This window comes from Enhydra lutris, unplaced genomic scaffold (genome assembly GCF_002288905.1).
Source record: "Enhydra lutris kenyoni isolate GAN:26980312 unplaced genomic scaffold, ASM228890v2 scaffoldscaffold51, whole genome shotgun sequence".
NCBI classification, from domain to species: Eukaryota; Metazoa; Chordata; class Mammalia; order Carnivora; family Mustelidae; genus Enhydra; species Enhydra lutris.
The window spans coordinates 3,519,677-3,538,002 of NW_019154135.1; the positions used below are offsets into that span (position 1 = coordinate 3,519,677).

The 18,326-nt window shown below is 46.0% G+C and overlaps 1 protein-coding gene across 1 annotated transcript in view; it reads right to left on the bottom strand.

The window, feature by feature from the left end:
- The window catches only part of LOC111157049 (GLI family zinc finger 3), a 277,575-nt gene that overhangs the window by 112,708 nt on the left and 146,541 nt on the right, over nt 1-18,326 (bottom strand). The window contains exon 4 of the mRNA XM_022518260.1: nt 14,160-14,265. Coding sequence (XP_022373968.1) covers nt 14,160-14,265 — 106 coding nt within the window. The remainder of the gene's footprint in view (nt 1-14,159; nt 14,266-18,326) is intronic.

Sequence of the window (18,326 nt, forward strand, 5' to 3'; positions counted from 1 at the left end):
GCTATCTGCTCCTTCACACGGTTCTTGATATAAAATGGGACTGAATCATGAAATTGCCCTTAACACCTAAATACCTAAGCCGGATTCAAACCCAGTCTATGACCTTCAACGCAAAGGAAAACTACCCCAAACCAAACACAAACATGTGCATATATGCCTATATATATTCTGACATTCTTAAGGCTCTTCCTAGAACCAATGGTATGGCTTTCCAGTGACCTCTTCATTCCAAAGGCAACCTGTCCGAGTTTATATTCAAATGGCCCTATGTGCTGGGGACACAGGGAAGGGCGAGGCATCCCTTGGCCAGGAGGAAAAAGAGGGAGGGAGCCGTGCTCCTCTCTCAGCAGATCTCCCCATCAGGAAACAGAGGCAGGAGGCAAAAATGACATGAGGGCATATATGCGTTAGGGTCACAAAGTTTTCATTTTCTGTTCCTATTCTAAGTGCCCACATGCAAGGAGAAAACAATGAACCAACCTAACTTGCCCATAACTACAGGATGTTAAGAAGGAATCAGATCATCCCAACTAATTTAGTTCACAGATGAAGACAAAGAAGCCCAGAGAGGTCAGGGAAAGTGTTCCATGATCCAGTTCCATGATCCAATTTGAGGCAGAGCAGAGAATGGAACTTAACTGAGGTCTACGTGGATTTTTTTTTTTTTAAGATTTTATTTATTTATTTGACAGACAGAGATCACAAGTAGGCAGAGAGGCAGGCAGAGAGAGAGGGGGAAGCAGGCTCCCTGCTGAGCAGAGAGCCCAATGTGGGGCTCGATCCCAGGACCCCAGGATCATGACCTGAGCTGAAGGCAGAGGCTTTAACCCACTGAGCCACACAGGCGCCCCGGTCTACGTGGATTTTTGAAAAGAACTTACAAACTGGTTTTAAGAAGAGGTTCACCAGAAGCCATATACCAACGGAGTTTTACTTGAATTTTCTGAAATTGCGCTCTGAAACCCAAGAAAACAGCATTATCATGGGCTAATGTAGCCAACATTATACTGGGCTGTGCTCAGAGGTGATTCTTTTTTTTTTTTTTTTAAAGATTTATTTATTTGAAAGACAGAGATCACAAGTAGGCAGAGGCAGACAGAGAGAGAGCAGGAAGCAGGCTCCCCGCTGAGCAGAAAGCCCGATGCGGGGCTCGATCCCAGGACCCTGAAATCATGACCTGAGCTGAAGGCAGAGGCTTTAACCCACTGAGCCACCCAGGTGCCCCACTCAGAGGTGATTCTTGAGCAAAACTGCAATCCGCTCCCACTTGTGAGAGTTTTAATTGTGTCGCACGGGAAGTATTGGCAGCTGTGTTTCTGCTTGCTGGGGAACCTGTTTTGAGAGCCCACTCCAAGGAGAAAGTGCCTCTTCTAGCCCAAAGAGGGCTAACCCTCACCTTCCTGACAAATCCCCCGTCTGAAGAAGAACCTTGATCCCACAGAGTGAAGCCGTGTCTTTGCCAAAGAGAAGGCAAGGGGCGCCTGGGTGGCTCAGTGGGTTAAGCATCTGCCTTTGACTCAGGTCATGATCCCAGGGTCCTGGGATCGAGCCCTACATTGGGCTCTGCTCAGCAGGGAGCCTGTTTCTCCCTCTCTCTCTGCCTGCTTCTCCCTCTGCTTGTGCCCTCTCTGTCAAGTAAGTAAGTAAAGTATTAAAAAAGAGAGAGAGAGAAGGCTGGTGAGCGCCCTTTACAGAAAGTCTGTGGCCCACTGTTTTCGGCCATTCCAGGGCTCCCGAAGACCAGACACCAACAACTCAGTTTGAACCAGGGCCCGCAAAGAAAGAAGTGGATCTCAAAGAACCAGAACCACACCTTGGCCCGCTGTCTGGGGTCCTCCCCAGTTGATGAAGGAAGAGCTTCTGTATGAAGATCTATTTATAATGCATATAGTTTTCATCACAGATTGTTTAGGTTCAATAATTTCTGAACAATTCTTGATTCTCCATTTGGGAAGTTCCACATCAGGACTACTTCCAGACACATGATCGAGAAATGCAGGCTCCCAGTTAGGGACAGCGTTCCCCACCTGCCTGTTAGAGTCAAGACACTCATGAGTGAAAGACTGGATTCGTGCAGAGCCCATGTTCACCCAATGGGCAAACAGATCCCTGGTAGAATTTTATTAATTTTTTAAGATTTATGCATTTTTTTGAGGTAGAGAGGGCACAAGTAGGGGAGGGGGGCAGAGGGAGAGGAAAAAGCAGACTCCCCGAGGAGCAGGGAGCCCCATGCCAACACGGGGCTCTATCCCAGGACCCCAGGATCGTGACCTGAGCCAGAGGAAGATGCTTCACCAAATGAGCCACTCGACTGCCCTTAGAATTTGGTTTTTAAGGGAGCTGAACTGAAGAGTGGTATCCCAGTGTTTTAGCATTACCCGTAATGGAGGTATAACTCACTAAACAAATGTTTAATCTTTATTAAGATAAGTTTAAAAAAACTGTAATTCATAAGTCTGTTCATTGTCTGTCTGTCTCAGTCATGAACCATACTTCAGAAAACGACACGTATTGCATAAGAAAAGATAATGGCCAAGATTAAGGTATCTGAGTAATTTTTACTATTGTTGTTCATTATATCTTCACAGATGGAAATGCATTTTATGCAAATGATTATGAAATTCCTTCAAAATGTAAATTTAACTGAAAAGGCCTTAAAGAGCTCTCCGGCGCTTCCCACACAGGACAAGTTCTGTCACTGAAGAGGGCACGAACGCAGCGCTCTGATCTACCTCCTTCAACAGCCTCCGTCGCAGAGAAAGGAAGCCAAATGACCAGGAGAGTTCTTCAGTGATTTTAGACCTAGTGATGGTTCAACAGCAGCTAAGCTGAGACCCTGGAGTGACACGTCACCCTCTCACTAATGAGGCGCCCAGTGTCCTTAGGTCTCCCTGTGAGGGGCACTTAGCAAGCACCCTGCTTGGCAGAGACCCCCGGCAGGTTGCACCGATGGACTAATCACACAGGCCAGAATCAAATGGGCTGGAAGAATCTGGAGACTTGTGGCTCCGAGGAATGTAATTCATGCAGAAAAGCGTTGTCAGAGCAAGGCCAGGGAACCTCGTGGGAAGAAAGCAAAATAAACAGTTCAACAAAGAAAACAAAGAAGGGCCAATAGCGTTTTCTGAAGCTTGAGTACACTGAGCCTTCAGTGGGGACCTCGGACAAAGGCCTCATCAAAGAACGCCCTTGCAAAGCAAACAGACCAAGAAGGATGTTTCTTTCAGATACACTTGGGGGGGAAGGAGTAGACTCCACTTCTCAGGCCTTGCCATGCAGCTTCCACATACCTCCCTCCTCCCCACAAACAGAGAAACAGCATACAACGATCACCCAAATAACCGAAAAGTCCGAGGTCTGCCTGGGTCAAAAGATGGGCAAAGGTGGGGAGATTAGCCCAAATTCCATATGGTGCCACCTATCTTCTGACTGTTCTCCAGATCACAGGAAGGCCTTCGCCAGGGCGTGAGCTGCCCAGCTGGACCCACACGGCCTGCAAGCCACCTTCTAGAGGATGAGGACAGACTTGCAACACGCTCAAGGACTCCATGTTGAAAATCCTATCGCAGGGACATCAGGGGACATTCACAGCCGGATGACTCTCCGACTCTGGAGAGAAGCCCTCCACAGGCTTCGAGCTGCCTTTTACAGGAAGTCGGACCCCTGCTTCCAGCCCCCGCCCCCACCCTCCCCGATTTCCACGGGAACGCTGACTCAGACTGTCCCTCTCTCAATACCGGTGACGATGTGTATCTCTGTGTCCTGAAATCCCAAGTCTGAGGTGACCAGATTTTGATCATTAAAACAAGATTAAAATACTTCAGACTGACCTTCTTTTCCCTTCTTGACGACTTCCATTAAGACCGAAGATCATGTGAACTAATCCCAAGGACAAACTGAAACTACCACACGGAAAATGGACAGAAGTGAGCTCCATGTGTGTGCGTAATACAGAATATATAGGCTACGGATGGGAAAACAATGAAGATACATAGAATCCTTACTTTAAATAAATAAATCCAAGGAACATATTAGGTAACATAAATAATATATTCCAATATATATTTGACTTGAGCAATCCAGGTTTGAGATGTACATGTTCACTTATCCAGATTTTTTCTGGGGGAAACAGTACCATAAATGTTTTTTTCTCTTACGATTTTCTTAGTAACATTTTCTTTTTATTTTTTTTTTAGTAATATTTTCTTTTCTCTAATTTACTTTATTGTAAGGATGCAGTATATAACCCATAAAACATAAAAAATATGCATGAACCGTTGACGTTGTTGTTAAGACTTCTGGTCAACCGCCGGCCAGTTAGTGATTAGGTTTTCAGGGAGCCAATGGTTATACACAGATTTTCTATTGCAGTGGGGGGGGGGGTCAGTGCCCTTCACCCCCACATTGTTCAAGGGCCAACTGTAATTCTAACAATCTGTTCCATCCCAGGCAAATATGACCTGAGAAAACTTTTAAAAGCAGAGCCCCATTTAGAACTTCCATAACCTTTGTTATGGATTGACAATTTTGAGTTTATGTCTGAAAACTTTCACTGGTGTGCACTGTTTATGTTGAAAACAATGCAGGCTGGGAATATGGGAATTTTGTTCTATGGGGGAGTCAGAGACTCCATTGAATAGAGGCGAGAAGCATTTTGGTAAGCCCGGAATGCTTCCTTTGGACTCTGTCTTAAAAATGTAAATCATATTCATGCAACATGGTTGCTTGAATTTGCTTTGCAAATGAGGCAGATCACTTAACTGCCAGGGCCTCCCCCCTGCTACCCCCCCTATAATGGAGATGCTGTTCATTGCTGATGAACTTGGCACTATTTGGATCCTATTTGAATGTAGTGAGAAGAGGACTGGTGGTTCTCTGGTTAGGACCCAACGCGTTCTCAGGTGGCAGGAGACACACATTAGACTTGTCAGGCACTGGGGATCACTTCATGTGCCTGGGGTTAATGTAATTCTTCAGAGCTCTGACCATGTGGGGGTGACGGAGTCTGGGCCCAGGGAGAATGGGGCTCCTTAGGGACAGTTCATAGGTAAGACTAGTGACTAGTGTTGCAGGGTTCTCAGAGGTGAACCTTTCAAAGAATTCCTTCAGTTGTGACTCTACACATACACAGTGCATTTTACGATTAGTTTCGATCGTCCGATGGGGGATCAACGTCCTACTCCCTTTGAGCAGTCCCAACCAAGAACTTTTTGAGGAATCTGTAATCTCTCCGAAGCCACTTATGAAAGTTTCAAGTACCTATAACTTATAAACATGGGAGAGGCTACATAACCCAGAATATTAAGCATTTGGATTTCAGAGAATCTATGGGTTTCGACTACACACCTTTATTTTTCTTTCTTTACTGGCCATGCACTCTTATGTCCCAAAGGCAGTTTCTGCCACCTCTAACCCTTTTCTCTACATCCTTTTCTTCCTCTGTGTGTGTGGAGAGAGTCAGAGACAGAAAGGAGGGGAGGGGCAGAGGTGCAGAGGAGAGATCTAACATGGCCCGTGACGCATTCTCAACACCAGACTTAAACTGTCGCCAGCTCAGCTACGTTAGAGGGGGAGGGAAACACGGCTTCAGAAGCCATGGGACCAACTTGTTAATTTTTGCCCATGTGCAGTGCAATGATACCCGTTAGGATTCTGACGCGTTTTCCACAAAGATAACACCGAGACTAAAAATGGTCAGGATTTTGCTTTTCAGAGTTCTTTTCAATACGGTTATCTAATGAACGTGCTGCCCAGACATTGCTCCTTTAGGACTCAGAGGATGAGTTTCCAAACTCACCGGGTCCTTGCTAATTCCTTTCAGCGTGCCCAGTTCCCTCATGTCACCAAAGATGTGAAAATCTAGCTAATTTGTTACTTCGGGTTCAGAAAGAGAGGGAGCAGGTTTCTGGAAACAAGTCTGCGACCATTTTAGTTTTTGATGTATGAGTTTCGCTGGGGGCAGGGACGGGGTGGGGGGGGTGCGGCAGTAACAAAAGGAAATGAATGACAGGCATGCCTGTGTCATGGGCCTTTGTTCCCCTGGGGAAAGGTCTGAAATGAACTCAGCGTGCCTTGCTACTATAGGAAATGGCAGGTCTTTGTTTAGTCGGAAAAAGCGGGTTCTGTTACCTAAGCGAAGGAGAGGGGACCGCGTAGGAAGGGCTGCAGGCCCCTTCCGATCGGGTGGCCGTCCTCCCATAGGACTCACCCGAGAAAGTGTCTTCTTCCCTTTGGGACAAGTGCTGTGAGAGTTCAATGTTCTCAAACGCGTATGATGAAAAATAAATAAAACCATGGCAGTAAATTTCTGTTTTCTTTGAAGCCGGGCTTAACATGAGTGGAAGCATTGTACTCAGAGAAAAAAGTCTGTTACAGTCCAGTACCCCCCGGGCCCCCGCAACAGGTTTGACAGCAGGCTCTATAGAGCCGGCGGCTTCCGGTTCAGTGACCGTGAATGCCTCCAGTCAATATCACTCCCGGACCTGACTGCTGAGCACAACACAAAGAACACAGGAATTTTATCCAAGAAGCTGCCGCTCAGACTCCGTGAATATGCACGATAATTAGGGCCTGCCTTCTCCGCAGCCGATGACCGAATTCAATATTCTAGTTATCAGAAATCCTGCGAAACAGAAATAAGAGTGATGCCCTTTGGTACATGGTGTCGTGTTCACTTCTTAATGCAAAGGGAAGTGTGTCCCCGTTGGTCTGAATTTAAGCGGCCGGCCCGTGAGAGTTTTTGTAGTTGAGGAACTGAAACTCATACCTGTTTTCATACTTACACAAGGAACCGTGGCTATAGGCGGCCTGACGTTCTTGAAAATTAGGCGGCCTTTACATTTTTTCAGTGAAGCATGAGAAGTGATAACCAAACAGTAAGAGTTATTTTCTTTTTTTGAACTGGACAGGATACGCAATGAAAAATGTTGGGATTAGCAGTAGGAAAGTCTAAAAGTTGGAAATAGGGTGCCTGGCATTCACTTATTAAAAAAGAAAGAAAACTAAAGCAGAAAGAGGGGACAAAGAAGAGGGCTGGAAAGAAGGTGTTATTTTAGGTCAGGGTTGGCAAAGTCTATCTTTCAGAGTTTGTGGCCACATTCTGTCTGTCTCAGGTGCCCTGGACTGCTAAAGCCACCAGAGACAAGAGTAAACAAGGGGTGGTCACTGTGTTCCAATAAAACTTTATTCGCAATAACAGACCACGAGTTTACTAGGCTCACGGGTAGTATTTTGCCAAACTCCATCAACAGTCTCACAGATGACCTCGCTGATCAGGAGATGTCAGTGCTGGGAGGTGTTGTAGTGAGGGAGAGTGCAGTGTAGTGAGAGAGAGAGCCGCAGGGCTCTGAGGGAAGAAGGTGCCAGGCAGACACGTGGCTTACATGTTATGGAGTTCACCGCTGTAATCACTATTAATTACCCGTGTTTTGATCCCTTCTTCTCAAAGGCACCTGTGAAGCACTGCCCCACAGGTACCAGGTTGAAGCCTCACAGTTGACGCCAACCTCCTCCCTCTAGCTGGATGTGGACACCGTCCAATCATTTGGTCTCACAGATTAAACAGCAGCAAACACCGATGTTTCACTCATTTTGCTGACTATTGATAGGTTCATTAGGTCAGAAGGCTTTTTTTTTTTTAAGGTTTTATTTATTTATTTGATAAGGAGAGAGAGATCACAAGTAGGCAGAGAGGCAGGCGGCGGGGGAGTAGGGAGGTGGGGAGGCAGGCTCCCTGCTGAGCAGAGAGCTCGATGCGGGGCTCGATCCCAGGACCCTGAGATCATGACCTGAGCCGAAGGCAGAGACTTAACCCAGTGAGCCACGAGGCGCCCCTGTCAGAAGGCTTTTCGTGCCATATTTCCCACCTCAGAAATCTGTGGAAGACAAGGACAGCTGGTAACACGGAGAACTTCCTGACTGGTGTTGTTACGATGATTTGTGCCCACCGAGGAAGCGTGGGCCAGCAAAGTGTGCAGCGCTGATTTTCACAAGCAGAGGATAAAAGTCAAGTGTAAGGGGGTAATGTCTGGGGCATGACTTACTCCCAAGCTGTGTAAATGCTGTGCATTGAGGCCTCCGTATCTTTAGAACGAGGCTGGGTCATGACAACTCCGTCATAGCACTTCTCTAAGTTTAACACAAGATAATTATGTCGAAACTCTCTAAAATTGTGCCTCGCCCATGGTGAAATACTCACAAATGTCACAGGAAAGCTGTGGTTGGTATATATTTTCTCACATTGTGCTGTCTATTCATGCCTTTTTTCCCCCTAATCTTAATTTTGAAATTTTGCTCTGTTTTTTAGGGTTTCCATGGAAGATTGCTAATTTTGTTAACTTTATTTCCACAGGAAGGGCCTGGGAACCAGTAATAAAAATCATAGAAGGTAACTCTGGCCTTTTACAACCAGTAACTGATTAAATATCAGGGCATCCGACATCGCGAGAGGTACTAGAATATAACCATATTAACTTATTCAGGTTTTGACTTTGAGTTCTAAGTGTGCTAGACTTGTTGGCATAAAGGTGACAGGCTCTGACCGCAGTAAACAAAAACAAAGGACAGGTGTTAGCTGTGATCACGCAGGGTCTTAAAAGAAACAGCCCCTTATCGTTCCTGAAAATAATACTGATTTAGGAGCCACTATGCATAAGGTGTGGATTTGGCCCAGCAAATGCAAAAAACCCCACACAGATGGTCTTTGTACTCAAGAAACTCAATTATACATCTTTCGTGTTCTTTTTTTTTTTTTTTTTTTGGCGGTGGGGGGGGCGAGGGAGGCACGGACTGTTAGACTCTATTAGCTCTGATCATTTGATGGGGTCTGTCACTACCCTTTACCAGTCCTAATAAGGGTTATGGTAGAGCACTGAGGGTAAAAAGGGCCTTTCCTTTGTTGATTTTAAATGGTTCTCTTCAAATCGTCCAAACTGGGTAGGCCCCAGATACAAATACAAGTTTTTGTTCAATCTCTGTACTTTACTGAAAGGAATGAAAAGAACAAAACCACTATTCTGTGTCAGGGCCTGTCACAAAGTTTTAAGTAGGCAGCTAGACTGGAGGTTGCTTTTGAATAATATTACATGAGCTCCAGACAGGTACGGTACCTGGTACAGCACGGAAGGTGCTGAATTCGGGGAGGGAGAGAGGGAAGAAATGAGGGAAGGAAATGGAACAGCAGAACCGGCCGGCTACTTAGCCCTTCTTTGTCTAAGCTTTTACCGTAATGACATGTCTTTTCTTGGGCCTTTTCTCCCTGGAAAGAAATTTATTTATTCATGTCCATACTTGCTACTCATCTTCCTGGTTTCACCCCTAAGAGGCTGTCATAATCTTGGGACAAAGCCTTATTTCCAGTGCCCTCAATTTCGCTGCTAACACGAGTGCCTGCTGGGCCTGGCGTCCTCTCCCCAGGGGCCAGGTTGTGGACCACTTTCAGTAGAAAGACCACCTCTTCTTAGTTAGGTGGAATCATTCCAGGGACTCGGGCGGCCCCGGAGAGAGTCACATTGACTCAAGCAAGAGAATAAAGAGCTGATGAATGAGACCGAACAGGAGCTCTCACTTCCCCCAAGAGAGAAAAGGTGAAGCTGGTTTTCTGGGACCAGTGATTGAAGTGGATGGGGAAGGGACACAGCCCCGTTCGCACCCCCAGCTCCAGACACTGGTTGCTCTCATCTCTGTGGGCAAGAAGGTCTGTGGGGTTGGAACGATCCTAACAGATTAGGAACTAAGGTTCCTGCTCTGGGAAATGAGTTGCAGAGTTTAGTAGGAAGCAAATAGACGGTCCGAAATTCAATTCATAGGGGTCCATAAGTGAGAAAACTCTGGCTCACAAAAGTTGTAAGTACAAGATAGACATTTCTTCCAAGAGAAAATCCAGAATAAACACCAAAAGTAAAGTTTTATCATTTGAGTTTCTAGGGACACTCTATGTCCAGTTTTTAAAAAGGAGCATCGTTCAACAATTTTGGACACTAAAAATTAAAAAAAAAAAAAAAAGCCCACACTCAAGAATGCAAGAGGAAGATACTTCCTTCATAAGGACAGACATAGTCCCTCGGACCTATAACTGTTCTTTGAGGGAATGGAGTGTAATATGGCAGTTGTCTAAATTTCCATGTGAAATCTGAAAACAAGAAGTAACTTTTAGCCTCAAGAGCATCGCACACCCCACAGAACATAGTAATGCCTCCTGGAATTGTGCAGGGCTGTGGGCCTGAGGAGAACCACACAAGGCATGGGATGGGATACAGAGAAGACCAGGAAGGAAGAATCTACTCCATTCCAGATACACATTCAGCTTCTGTCATGAATGTTCCAGAAAAAATCTCAGTCATCTCATAAAATGCTCTCACTGATATTTCTCCAAAACACTGCCCTTTTCCATATGATCTAAGAGAGTGAGAAAACATTCTCATCTATCGTTTGGGCAGAAGTCCTGGTGAAGTCAGTGGAGAGGAACTTTCAGGAGAAAAGGGGACATTTCCCACCTCCAGTGTTTCTTCATTTCTAAACTACTTGAATTAAATGAATATATTGCAGGAATCCTACATTTTCGAGGACAACCTTTCCCTGACAACTCAGGGAAAGAAGATGCTTACATTCCTCCGTCCCACCTGTAAGCCCGTGAATCTAAAGTCATGATTTTGGGCGAAGACAGGAAATACTGAGAAATTCTGCTATTATTTCCAGGAGTACTTAGACAATGTGAGTTTCTATGCTCTGTCTCCGCTGCCTGACCGTGGACCCTGGGATAACACCCCCAGAGAAAGGCAGGGTAAGCTAAAGGCACTGCTTTTCACAAGCTGGGTTTTGTAACACAAACAGATGCTTTTCCGTACATATTTATAAGGCTTGGTGGTTATTATTAGGCTGTAATTGTAGTTGTTCTAACACCTAATAAGCCATGGTTGAAAAAACAAAGGCAGGTTAATTTGTGATTTCCTCTACTCATTCAGAGGCAAATTAAGTGTCAAACAGCTAATACGGAACATATTTCATTTTATGAGATTTTAATTTAATTTTGCGCCATATCGTTGATGCCTTAATATAGGGTGGTTTATCTAAAAAGAGGAGCAATTTATAAACCTCTTTCAATAGAATCTTTAATGATAGGATATGATAGCATAATTATCACAGCGCCTGCCATCCCTCCAAACAGAGATCTCCTGGTACTTCCATCATTAACACAAATCCTGTTTGCAAGAGACTTATAATTTCATTTTTAAAAGCTGGCACCAGAAGGACAATTATGTGTACAAAATAATGAGAATATCCCCAAATTTTGTCTTGGTATAATTAAAAATGTTTATTCTACAAACTCTGTAAGCGTACTTGATCTCATTTTTTAGGAGACAATTACAGAGTGAGCGTTTTGGAACTCACGTTTGGAACCTGAGTTCCAAAACCCTAACCCTAAAGCCCTTTTACTCTTCCAGGATACTGCTTCACCCCTCAGCAAAGGTGTCTAGATTTCAGCAACAAAGCCAACCTTGCCCAGATGACCTTCTGCTCTTAAAATGATCACAGGCATCTAAGGGTTCGTGGTCCAGCGAGATAAGTGTTTCCCAGGCCCCCGCCGCCTCGAATGCTAACTCCCGGCATTTGCTCAGAGCTCTGTGCTCTGACTTCATTGAACTCCTCCTGCAATTCGGAGTCCGGGAAGGCAGAAAACCCCCTTTGCAGGGGATGAAACCGACCCACGCAAACGTATGTTACCATGTTTCCCGGAACAGGCGAGCGTAAGTTAAGCAAGCATGGGGGGTCTGGGGTTGTCCTGCTCATCCCGTGTCCCAGAGGGACAACATTTTACAAGGTGCCAGGCCAAGGGCTGGGCACACTGCCTGCCAAATGAGCAGGGGCGGTGACCAGTGGACAATAAACCACCAGGAAGGGGGACAGGTGCCACAGTGAAGCACACGTCGGGCGCTCTGAGGAACAGCCTTGGGGACGACAGCGCAAATGACATCTGATTTAGGCCTTAAGGATGAGGCCATGCAGCAAGGGAGGGCCACCGAAGGCGACACGGAGAGAATGTTCTGTTATAAAGACACACGGGAGAGATGTGCCCTGGCCTCCCAGAGCCAAGCGCACAGACTTGGGGTCCCCACCCAGAACCCTGCCAGGACAAGCCACCTGGGCAGCCACAGACCCACCTTCTCACTACGCTCTGCTTGCGGCAATGATGCTCCGTCCCAGAAGCCTCCAGGACTCTCCTGAGGGCCTCAGGATGGTCAGTTAGCCTGACATTAAGAATTTTGATAACTATCCGTTTAGGCAGCTAGAGATCCATTTAGTCAATTCTGTGAAAGTATCCGAAGGCGTGGCTGGAAAAGCAGGAAGTCCTAAAACCTATAAAAATCCCAGCTCAGCAGTCACACCTGAAATGCAACCTCCAACCCAAGGGATTTCCAAAGTTGACTTACCTCATCTTGTGCGTTAATACTGAAGGCGCAGAGGTCAGGGCCCAGAATACAATGTGTGGCTAGAGAAGGGCTTGCTATTATTGTATTCCGCCCAGGAACCAAGACTTGGGATTTTTATTGGTTAAATTCATATATGAATTTAATAACAAGGCAAGCTATAATAAACCCATAGGAACAAGTTCACTGCATTATATAAACTTTTTTTTTTTTTGAAGTTTCTCTATAACAGGATTTTTGAAAGTGTAAAGAATTCTGAAATTCCACAGAAAATCCGATTTAGATTACCACAGCACAGAGACTGGTAACTGGGAGGAATCAGCCACGAGCATCTCCAAAGCTGGTCTGGCCCTTGCTGGCTCTGTACCACGGGGCAGAGGCTCGTCGAGGACCTTAGTGGGCCCATCTGTCCTGCAAAGCCTCCACTCCACAGGCCGAATTACACGGCGGGTTTCTGCCTGAATTTGGAATGTCCTTCCCTTTTTATATTGGGGCTTTTAATTGGCCTCACGGTTTCATCTGAGTGTATTTTTATCAGGCCTCGGAACCCTGTAAACACTTACTTGGGTTCCAGTGAAAAGTCAAAGACTAAGTCACAAGTTTCTGTAGTCTCTCTATAAATACCCACTTCTCCTTTAATGCTCTTGCAAGTCTGCAACACAGATTTATGACTTACCTCCAGGCAAATCTGCTCTGAAATTACAATTCAATAATGGGGGATAGATCCAAAAAACTGTTGGTAAAATATTATATGTGTACTTGGGCATGTAGTTATGGCTGTTAATATCAATTAATTCTGTTCACAGAGGAGGACTTGTTTTAAAACAACTTCATTTTTCTTTGGCATATACGTAATTACACAGCTTAACTAACGACCACGGAGATGCAATCCACCATCTAAATAACCAGCATTATTCTTCAAGTATTATTTGTGCTTCTCTAACGTCACTGTCTCAGAATAAAGGGTGATTACCAGATCTGACTACATGTATACATCAAGGCCGTTAGGAAAGGGCGGCCCCTCCCAGACGCTGGGTCCAGTAATCACAGTTCCAGACGGTTCTCCGGACGTGATGACAAGAAAATGCCATTTTAGGGTGGAAGTCCACTACTCTTTTTACCCCGAGCCTGGGTGAGATGATATTCGTCTCCACATAACCCTCTGCTTTCTTTCCTAATGTACGTGACCACCATCCCTCTCTCCCTTTATCTTTGTGTAAATCACACGCTCGATCACGGGTGCCGTTCTGTTTGGGAGACATTTCCATCAGTCAAGTCCCTTTCACTGTACACACTGCGGGGGCCCTGAAAATTCCCCATAAAAATTTCATGACCATTCGCTGTGATCGCTGGGGCAGGAAGGACTTCCGGGCGACCGGTCATGAAGGCATGAGGCCCTCAGACCCCATCTCCCCCAGTTACATATTCTGAGGGCTAGTTTTCCATGAGACCTCAATTTTTTTAATTTCGTATTTACAGCCCACAGAACACACATCAGCAAAACACAGAGTGGATACGTGCCAGCCACCTAGGGTGACAGGCATGACTTCAGGAAGCCACGGGGCTCTGCTCCAGTGAGCCCAGAAACAGACAGGCTTGCCGTATTTCAAAAGTAAATCTTAGAGTCCTACGGCATCTTCAAAGCCAGGAGCCACACTGTTAACAGAACGTCGTGAGACAGGAGGAGCCTGTGCTCTGTTCTGCTTCGTTAAAGGGTAAGGTTTTACTACTTACACATGTAGTGGAGGAATCGGGGACGGGTCGTAGTGGTAACGGCCCTCGTGATGTCTCGCGTCGATCGGTACGGGAGGGTGGAACGCAGGAAAGAGATGAGAAGGGTCTGAAACAGAAAGAAAATCCAGCATGTATGAAAGGAATGCCCTGAAACAGAATCCCAACCCAGGCCCCGCACCGCTCTACGGCCTTTGCCACGTACGCCACGTCCACGTTCAAGAATCTGTGGGAGCACTCTTCCAAGTTCATTAGCAGGCCATGGGGGACCCCAGAAGTAAGACCAAGCACCTCGTACCTGTGCCCGAGGACGTGGGGGCAAGGAATGCAGCGACGACCCACATGGAAAAGCGAGCAAGGGGGATAAGGTATGTCCCACCCTGAAGGAAGGGCTGAACGGAGCCACGAAAGCAAAAGGAACAGATTTCAAGAGACATAGTTCCTTTTGTAATTGTACTGTCATGTGAAATTTAGACAAAGATGTAACACAAATACGAATTTTGTTTCTTTCATATCCATGATGTTTTCTAAAGGAAGGAGCCTTTTCTAAAGTCCCTGCTGGAATCCATGAGTCTACGTACACATGTGTATGCACTCCCATATGTGTGTATGGTATACACACACACACGCACACACACATGCACACACGCAACCACAATTTTAACATTTAAACACACACTCCCCTCCTTCCTGTCCTGGGTCAGGCCTCCACAGTCCTGACACAAGGACGAGGGCAGCAAATCTCCAGGCTGGCCAGAGAAATGGGCTAACCCAGCTGGAAGAGGTTGGTGGACCCTCTCACACTGACAGGGGGAGGCTGGGAGCAAAGCAAGCCCCGCAGCCCTGACATTCACCTTGAACCCAGACCGGCCTCCTTCCTGTCCAGCTCAGGCTGGTTTTAGTGTTTCCTGGGTCCTGAAGCCCAGCTCCTCGACTCCCAGTGATTATAATACCTTAAGCAGATGCTCTGACAAATCCGAACATCAATTTATTTACTTATTTTCTAAATAGTAATTGACCGCAGACACTGAAGAGAAATTTGCCGTTGTATCAGGAGAAGCTTGGCTGATCCTGAGTCTTCCCCCCGAGGTTTTCAAGAAGCAAAGTGACAGAGCGAAGGTGTGTCTCCAGGGCCGTAGTCCTTGTGTTTGAGCACATATGCCGAGGTCTCTCTTCAAATATTACCTTCCACACGTGCACGAAGCCATCCCGTTGCTATTGCCTGAAAACAGTCCCAGGGATTGATGTGCACAGCAAAGGGGCCTCAGGAGGGATTCCAGCATTTTCTGAAGGTGTGAAGGTTTTGCCTAGACCTGAGAACAGTCTCTGAGTTTTGTCTGCAAGAAGTGACACAGAAACTCTGGGTGGAGGGTGAGGGCCTGTGCCAAACATGGATCAGGTGTGACCCACCCCCCGCACCATGTCTAAGTGGGGTGTGTGTGTGTGTGTGTGTGTGATGAATTCAGGTGTTTTTCCTTTTCCTCCTTATACATTTCTCTTTCTCCTAAATTTTCTTCAGCAAGCATCTTTGAGAATGTCAACACAACCACCTTTTTTTAAAAAACTGGGAAATCTTACTTCCCTTGTCTGAACTTTGCCCTTGCTGCCTTGCTCTGAGAAGCAACCAGTAAGGTTATGAGGAGCAAAAAATAAAATAAGAGCAAAAAACTATGGACACACTGTTGACAGAACCAAGGTGTTGCCCGAAGCTACGGTCCCACTGGATGTGGAACCTTTCTTGGAAAACCGCTGGGACTGGGAGAGGAATGTTGTAACGCAAAGGCTTCCTGACTATCCAGGGCTTGTTGTAGGATAAAGGAGGGAGGGAGTGGCCAGCAGGGAGGTGAAGAATCATCGTGGGGCCATGCTACTGTCACTGTGAGTTCACCAAGAACAGCCATGCTGGAGACTGAACGGGTAAGGGATTTCCAAACACGTCACACCTTGCCACACCGCATACCGTATAAATTCCACACACCAAAAATTCAATTCTATTTGAAGTGCACTGCTTAGGACTTAATATTAAAGAATGTTGGAGTTACTCGTCCGTAATGCAAATCTTGATGGCTGGCGTGCTAAGTTTGAGAGTTGATCGGGCCCTGCTGTCAAATTCAGTGCAGGAGCTTTGCATCAGTCATCATGGGAAGCCAAAATGTCCAATTTCACTTAACCATCTTCGATGAAGATTATTCTTCCCTCTTAAAACAACCTACAACTGAATGGAATCATCTTTTTCACGAATTTGTAAGTCTGACACACATTCAGTAAATAGTTCCTGACTTCGAACTTTGAACTGGGACTCAATGCATCGGGTTTGAGTCCAGGGTGAGGAAGATGGCCACCAGACGTGGGGGTGGTCCTTTCAGTGGTCGCCACTCAGGTCAACATGCTTGCCTCCCATTGACTTCAAACTTAGCTCCCGTCCTCTGCTCTTGGAAATCGGAGAAATAAGGCTATAAGCATTTCGTTTCAATGAAGCATTCGTAAAGTCTGACCTGCCTCCTAAGGGTTTATCTGACACCTTTTCCAGGACCATTTTGAAGGACATTGTGACAAGTACATCAGAGTTGGAAGATCTTTTCACATCTTCCCTTCTTGGCTCTTGGCTGTGGTCTGTGTGATTAAATTCTCTCCATCAGGTAAGTGGGTGTCAACCATATCTGATTTTCTCTACGTGGGTTCAACGATGAATTACGACAAGGCACAAATCCACATTTTTCATATACACAGGGCTCAAAATGTGTGAATTTATTCCCTGTTCAGGATCTGCCTCCTTTCATCCAGGAAGTCACAGCCCTTCTTATCATCTGAGTTTTGATAATGAAGTTGTGCTAATTATCTGCACACAGGCAAAGACCAACCTGTTGATTCTATCAAATCAAGAGTGTAGCCAAGCAGCATAAAATCTCCTCCCAAAAAAACCCTGGAGGGCTGCTGTGGACATTTAAAAGGCACCACCATGCATAGACAATGAACCTTGGAACATGGAAAAAATAATGATAAAAAACTTTTTAAAGTCATTTAAAAAAAAAAAGGCACCACCGACTTTTCATTTTTTAACAAGAAGATATTTTAACAAGATTTTATTTCACTCTTATTCTCGCCCTCTCTCCTTTCAGAATGAAAGAGAAAATGACCGAGCACGGCAAAACCATTTGAGAGGAAAAGGGAAGACACAATTATTGGGACATTCGTAGTCCCTCCTCCCTGTTGAGTCTGGAGTCCTGTGAGCTTAAGAGTTCATTCTGACTGAGAGTATGTGTTTATTTATGTCCTAAGGAAATCTGCGGATTCTGCAGTCTGGAATTAGGGTAAATAAAAAAAAAAAAAATTAATGGGACTGAGGGGCGCCTGAGTGACTCAGTCGGTTAAGCATCTCCCTTGGCTCAGGTCACGATCCCGGGGTTCAAGCCCTGCATCGGGCTCCCTGCTTAGCCCACTCCTCTCCCACTCCCCCTGCTTGGGCTCCCTCTCTCGCTGTGTCTTTATCTGTCAAATAAATAAATAAAATCTTTTAAAAATAATTAATGGGATTGATCTGATTTGAACACACGCATCCAGTCTTTATTTAAGCATTTTACTGTTTCTATTGGCTTCCCTCTTGATGTACCCTAAAATAAGTTCTCTTGGACTCACGACATCTGTGCAAACAGCTATTCCTGGCGCACCCATGGTCAGTGGAGACCACGGCTCTGGAGGTACCTTCCAGAAAAAACACTCTGCAACACCTCTCCTCCGATTCGAGACATGCCTGAGCTCAGTGTAACAGTGTAAAGGGGGGAAAAAAAAGCGTATGATCCTGTCCCATCCCATCTGCGGCATCGTGTGGCACAAACCCTCACACATTTCTCGAACCTGAGAAAAGTTCCCAAATCCTCCAACGCTGGGTGCTTCCGTTTTGCACCTCGGCCTGTCATTTGTATGGGGACGATCGACAGCGTATCCCATCACGGTTCAAGAAGATGTCCAAGAAAACCCATGCGACAGGAACAGACCCGTGTTGCCAGCAGCCACCAGAATTATCCTGCTTGCCGGTGATTACACATGAGCAGCGGGGTCGGGGGCGGGGGGGTCATAATTCAAGGGGCTGCGTGGTAAGATCCCCGCTCCGCAGCCCTCTCCCACGCGGGCCCTTGACAAAACACCACATGATGGCTTTTCCGAAGCCAG